At 46.0% G+C, this 6,763-nt stretch overlaps 1 protein-coding gene across 1 annotated transcript in view; it reads left to right on the forward strand.

Moving 5' to 3' along the window:
• The first annotated feature begins 4,098 nt into the window (after window positions 1-4,098).
• wdr18 (WD repeat domain 18) overlaps window positions 4,099-6,763 on the forward strand; it is a 3,211-nt gene continuing 546 nt past the window's right edge. The window contains exons 1-8 of the mRNA XM_049731036.1: window positions 4,099-4,352; window positions 4,878-4,988; window positions 5,063-5,196; window positions 5,295-5,436; window positions 5,518-5,661; window positions 6,066-6,130; window positions 6,208-6,332; window positions 6,643-6,763. The exon at window positions 6,643-6,763 is cut by the window's right edge and continues 37 nt beyond it. Of these exons, the coding sequence (XP_049586993.1) occupies window positions 4,143-4,352; window positions 4,878-4,988; window positions 5,063-5,196; window positions 5,295-5,436; window positions 5,518-5,661; window positions 6,066-6,130; window positions 6,208-6,332; window positions 6,643-6,763 (1,052 nt within the window). The 5' untranslated portion in view covers window positions 4,099-4,142. The remainder of the gene's footprint in view (window positions 4,353-4,877; window positions 4,989-5,062; window positions 5,197-5,294; window positions 5,437-5,517; window positions 5,662-6,065; window positions 6,131-6,207; window positions 6,333-6,642) is intronic.

Raw genomic sequence — 6,763 nt, forward strand, 5'->3', positions numbered from 1 at the left:
CCCTAAATTGTGGACAAAATCCAGCAGTTTAATTAATTTCAAGAGAGTCTGAGCCACTATTCCGAAGGCACCCCGGGCATCGTCCCCAGCAACAGGCGGCACTTGCACTAATCGATCACACAGCTAATTGTCTCTCACACTGCCGTGCTGTATCTTGACCATTGTCGCGTTGAGACCAGCCATCTCACGACAGAGCATTTCATCTGTGATTTTTGCCCTCTGGTCCAGCTTGTCGTACAGGTACAGCATGGCGATGAAGATTTACACATGTTCCACATCTTCCGTTTGCAACACGTCAAGGTATATGACACGCCACTTGCTGCAGCTATTATCGATTGTGTACCCTGTGTTGTGCCAATGTAGTTACCCCAGTGAAAATATGTATCCTCTGACGCGGGAGCGCGCACGCCTTGAATGGAAAGCGGAAACTGATGCCGTACCAGCTTGTTTTCAATAAAAACATGAAGAACACACGTTAGCGTCAGTCAACTTCCATTTTTAGAAAGGTTTTTATAGTATTTAATTTCTTTAAGTTCATTCGCGTTCTTCCGTTGACAAGAGGTGCATTCAAAGACCAATACTACAGTCGGAACACTCAATCACTTCACCAAAAAGCAATGATTATTACATGAGCTGTTTGCATAAACTTCGATGGAAAGGAGGTCCACGTTTTTGGGGAACTTTACATGCTACAAGGAGTACATATTACAAAGGGGACTTTATATTTCATTGCGATGATCATCCCCTGCAATCATTTTGACGTCTAATAGACGTCTATTAGACGTATGCTACCCAGACGTTTCGGCTAACACACGTCTAAAAATGGTCTAAAGGTGAAATAAAAATAGACGTCTATGCCGTAGACGTCTATAACATAGATGTCTAATAGACGTCTATATGTAAACGTTTTTTTAGACGTCTGCAGGATAGACGTCTATTAAATGTCTATTAGACGTGTAGATCATTAATCAATTTTTATTTTTCAGGTATTTTTAAAACAACTTAAAGGCCCAGAGACACCGGTATATGTATAAATCAGTTTTAGTTAGCTTATGGGCTTATAAATATAAATTGACGATCGAAACAACGAAAAGGAAGCTGTTGCTCTGAAAAATATAATTTAAATTTGCTGCGCAGACGAGTTTGACTGCACCGAGCCGCCAGCCGGAAGTGACGTCTCATGACGTCTCAAGTTGTACGCGTTTAGCTTCAGTGAATGTAAACAAAAAGAGAAGAGGGGCCAGCGCGTAGACGTTGGGCCAAGCTTGCAGCCAACCCAGCTCGCCCAGCCGTGCCTTCCATTCTCTTGGCGTACGTTCGTTCGCGGGACGACAAGATGGGTTGCGTTCGCCTGATAGGATCCACGCACCGGACAGTGCGTGCCTGCTGTGTGCTCGTGTTCACAGTGGCCTGGTTGACTGTTATCTTTCCGGACTCTGCTGTGCATCGGGAGCGGCTAGCGTGCTATCACTCTTATTGTTCATCTTCTTGTTTTATTTTTCCTGTGTTGTTTACTTGTATGTGCGTTGTGAACTCTGTCTTGTCACCCTGGGATAGTGAGAAACGTAATTTCGATCTCTTTGTGTGTCTTGACATGCGGAGGAATTGACAATAAAGGAGACTTTGAGACTTTGACTTTGAAAAGTATGTCGAAGCGTGACGGGAGGGGCACAATTCAGAAAACGTACTCAGCTCGTCGAAAAAATGCGATTTGAGCAATAAAATTAAAAATGCGCCTAAAACCTAAACCAAACGCTGCAGATGTTCACTTCTCCATGCGCAGTGGTCAACTGGGCACTCTAAAGCCCCCTGAGAACTTTTTACTATGCCAACCTAACCACGGGAGAGGCACAATTCAGAAAACGTGCTCAGCTCGTCGAGAAAATGCAATTTAAGCAATAAAATTAAAAATGCTTATAAAACCTAAACCAAACGTTGCAGGTGGTCATGTCTTCATGTGCCGAGATCAACTCAGCACTCTAAAGCCCCCAAGAGCACTTTTTACTATGCCAACCTAACCAGAGTGACGGGAGGGGCACAATTCAGAAAATGTTATCAGCTCAGCCCAAGTGAACTGCTAGATTCATCATATTCTGCGTCAAAAGAGGTTTCTGAATCAGATAAAATGATGCTAATATTGCCGCTAGAAACGGAGCTGTCGCTATCATCTGCCATGTTGTTTGGGTTTGTTGACATCCAGATGTACAACTTGTGACGTCACAGTAATGGCGCCGCCAGTGTGGCTTCGTGCGGGACCCGATCGATAAACTGGCATTTCATTTTAGCTTTATTCTTAGTAATCGGTGTCCATTTTTAATTTCCAATGCGGCAAATGTGTTCACTTTATACATTCTATCAAATTCCGTTCTAATTGAAAAAAAAGGGATGTCTCTAGGCCTTTAATATATTTGTATTTATTAATTTGAGTTAAAAATGGCAATGCATAATAATTAAATGCTGACACGACAGCAACATAAGTGTTCATTAAAAAAAAAAAGCCAAGCACGTTTTGTTATGAAATCATCAATACCGAGAATGATTTGAGTGAATGACTGAGAATGAATTTCAGTTCTGAAGGCTTCTTTTGTCCCAAGCAAGTGTTAGGCTGCGGATTCTAAAATTGTAACAGGAGCTCTGTTAGAATGTCAACCCGTTAGAATAAATCCCTCGCCCCCATCTCAAAACGGTGAGCCCAAGCTATCAACTGACTTTTTCTCTGCCGTCTTGGGGTTCTTTTCAGGTAGTGTGGCAAATTTGCCTTCCTAGGCAAAGTTACAGAGAGGTACAAATTCTCTCAGCAGCCCTGTTAGAATAAGTACCCCCCCCCCCCTTCCACTCATATGTACGGATCAACATGGTTGTTAAAAACAAAGCCAAACAACTTACCGTTTTGGCCTGAATATAAGACGATGTTTTTTGCATTGAAATAAGACTGAAAAAGTGGGGGTCGTCTTATATTCGGGGTCTAGACATTATACCGATTTTCACTTGTGTGCAGCGGTAAATTAAAGGTTGCTGGTATCGATAGTTGCTGTGATCGTGTGCTTCTTTGACACAAAGTGAGCATATACATTTCAGTGTTACTACTGTCCACTGTTGTGCCGTTTGTCCGATTGTGGTTTGCTTCGTGTGCACGCCGTTTGATTGACAGCTCCGGCGCGCTCCTTTAAGTTTGCCTCGCATCTTACAAGTAGCCGTTACGTAGCGGCACGGCGATTAACGGTCGCCAGCAAATGTATTTTGTTGTCTCGATCAATGACTTATGTTTGGTGTGTTGCCCAGAGTATTTCATTTATGGTTGTTTGTTTGCTTGTTTATTTATTTATCTAGCCAATAATTCAGTAAAGCAATCAAAACTGAACCACGTCTTCCTTCCTGTGTTCTGACCGACACCCGGGGGCGAAAAGAGCGTAACCATCCGAGCCACCCTCTATCCTCAGGCTCCCTAACAATAGCGGTAGCAGTTTGCACTATTTTATTGCAATGTTTTTCCTTATTCAGATTTGTTTCAAGACTACAGTTAGACTTCACTTAGATGGTTAATGCAGTTATTGCAATTTTGTTGTTTTATCATAGTAGATTGGTTTATTTACATTTCAAAAAACCAGAAGCCATTCATTTACAAATGTGATTGCACTTTAGTTTACATATTTAAATGTTCAGCTATTAAGATGTAATAGGCAGTTTTTGAATGATTTGAATAAGGCAAAATAACATGCTTTTTCACTCGAATATATTGTTATAATCAGTTGTTTCAGATGTAATTATTTTATGTATAAAAATTAACTTTGGTGTTCAGAAAGTCTTTTTTCAAACTTGAGTCTTGAAAAAGAGGGGGTCGTCTTATAATCGGGGTCGTCTTATATTCGAGCCAATACGGAATGTACATTATTTATACAACTTACAGCTGTTTGAGACTTTAAAATTTCGAAATATGATCATAGTTGATGGTTTTAATTTAGACGTCTATTTTAGGTCTACACGTAGACCAGTTTTCGACGTCTAAATTAAGTCTATACATAGACCAGACGTCTAATAGACATCTATGGCTGACAGAGTAGTTTCAAACGTGTGTTGGGGGGCGCCTTATTCTTTTTTGCCAGTGGCGGAAGTGACGCCACAGCCCCTGGAAGAGGCACAAAATGTCGGCCCCGTTGGAGGTTGTAGTGAGCAGCGACGCCAGCTCTCAGCTTTGGAACGTGTCCGTGTTCGACTTGCACAGCGGCTCCAGCCTGCTTTCGTACCGCGGCGGCAACAGCTCGCCCCGAACGCTGTGCCTTCTCAACGGCCAGTACCTGCTGTCCGCGCAGCTGGCCAAAAACTTTATCAACATCTGGGAGATCCACAGGAAGGTAGAGACCGAGCGGCGAGCCTCACGCACTGTCCATCGCAGCAGCTTCCCTTTGATTGCTTTGAGCGTACTCAGTGTTTCCCGCTATTCGCTGACGTGCACACAAATGCACAGAATCACTTCATCTGAATAGGAATCGCGCAGGGAGAAAAACGCGACGACCGAAGAAACGAGCTGGTGAAATGTTCCATAAAAAAGACTCGTCGGTTCTGTCCGCCCACAACTCGTTTTCTTGTGGTTGTCGCAGCTGAAGGAAGGCGACCTTCGGGGAAATGCTTGCCGCTCGGAAGCACTTGCCGATTCCCATATTGGGAAGCATGGGCGCTATGCTATGTACGTGCACCTTCCGTTTGGAGCCACCAGAGGGCTTGCAAAAGTGGGGGCCTTTAAAAAAAAAAAAGGTCATATAGGTGCTACAATACCGATTTGGAGTCTATTCTTTTTACTATGCCGCTCTGCTGTTTAAACGCTAAACGGCCATCCTCGAGTGCATTACTTCCTGTCTTGTGTTTGTAACTTCCTGCAGGAGCAGCTTCAGCAGAAAATAATTTGTCCAGGCGTGGTCACATGTATCAGTGCCTCCGCAGACGGCATTTTCTTGGGGGCCGGTGTGGCCGAAGCTGTGTATTTATGGGAGGTGGGTTGCCGTTGGCGGGTCCCGCCGGCCGTGCGCATTGTTGACAAGGTTGATGCTGCTCAACAATTGGCCAGGTGTCCACAGGCAAGCTGCTGTCCGTGGTCACGCGTCACTACCAGGACGTCACCTGCATCAAGTTTACGGATGATGGCAGCCATTTTGTTTCTGGCGGGAAAGACAGTGTGGTTTTGGTGTGGAGTCTTAGCAGGTAGCTGCGCTGTCCCTCATCGGTTTGGAACTAGCGTCACTCCTGACATGGTAAAGCCAAAGTCTCTCTCCACCTTTCACCCAAAAAAACATGTGCAGTGTGATCCAGGTGGACCTAAGCCACGCCCCTGAGCCTCGGCACATCCTCTCTCATCACTCTCTGCCAATCACAGACCTCCACTGTGGCATGATGGGAGCTCAGGCCCGAGTCGCCACAGCGTCCTTGGACCAAACAGTAAAGGTAAAGTTGAGGTCATTATGTCAAGTCCGTCTCCTGTAGATCTTTCAAGAAAGCTGTGTGTGTGTGTGCGTGCGTTCGTAGCTGTGGGAGCTGTCTTCAGGAGAGCTCCTCCTCTCAGTTCTCTTTGATGTAGAACTCATGTCTGTGACCCTTGACCCCTGCGAACACTACCTGTTTTGCGGCGGCAGCGACGGGAACATCTTCCAGGTTTCTCTGAGTACTCAGGTGAGTCAAGGACATTATTTGGGTGCACGCAAATCTTGCCCGAGGTCATTGCGGGTATTTGGACAAAGGCTAAAGAGCAGGGGTCTCAAACTCCAGTCCTCGAGGGCCGCATCCCTACATGTTTTCCAAGTTTCCCTCGTTAAACACACCTGATTCAATTATCAGGCTCCTGCAGAACGTGAGGATGAACTGATCATTTGAATCAGGTGTGTTTAACGAGGGAAACTTGGAAAACATGTAGGAATGCGGCCCTCGAGGACTGGAGTTTGAGACCCCTGTTCAAGAGCCTCGAGTGAAGCCATAAAAGGATGAGCTGAATCAGCAGTTTAATACGCACAAACAAATGAGAACCTATTTGAGAGGCCATTATTTGAGGAAGTGACATGCGGGTTTGTCTGCGGCAGAGTGCGCCGGCCGATAACTCGTTCCAGTGCGACACCGACGCAAAGCGGACCTTCAAGGGTCACAGGTCAGCAAATAATAGCACTGGGAGGGACGGGATGCGACGCAATTGTGGTGGTGACCTGCATGCTTCTTCCCCCACAGGAAGATGGTCACCTGCCTGTCTGTGTCCATGGATGGAACGCTCCTGGTGTCGGGATCCCACGATGAGTCAGTGCGACTGTGGGACATCCAAAGCAAACAATGCGTCCGTTGCTTTGCTCACAAAGGTGTCACTTGCATCCACACGCGTCGGTGACGGGGACTGCTGTTGCTCAGAATGCTTAGCGTTGTTTCAAAGCCAATCGCTTGCAAATGTCTTCTATTGATGGCAGAGGACAGAAAAGGCACACGGTTTACTAATGGGAGGGAGCCTGATACTGGCAATGTGGACAGTTGGCTCAGGTTGAGCCAACGACTAAGGATGAAAAGAGTGCCAGAGGAACTTGCTGACAACTTCGTTGTTGCACTTGAGTGAAGGAAGACTTTGGATGGCCGACGGACTTTGCATTGACTCTTGCCCGCTTGCTTTGTGTTCAGGCCCAGTGACCAATGCCAGCATCACGGTGGCTCCTGCCAACATGTTCCTCCCCGACTCGCGACCCGCCGTGCCCCTGCCGCGGTTCAGCCGCCACCAGCTGGAGAACGACGGCGGCCGGTC

The sequence above is a fragment of the Syngnathus scovelli genome, chromosome 10 (assembly GCF_024217435.2).
Source record: "Syngnathus scovelli strain Florida chromosome 10, RoL_Ssco_1.2, whole genome shotgun sequence".
Classification (NCBI taxonomy): Eukaryota; Metazoa; Chordata; class Actinopteri; order Syngnathiformes; family Syngnathidae; genus Syngnathus; species Syngnathus scovelli.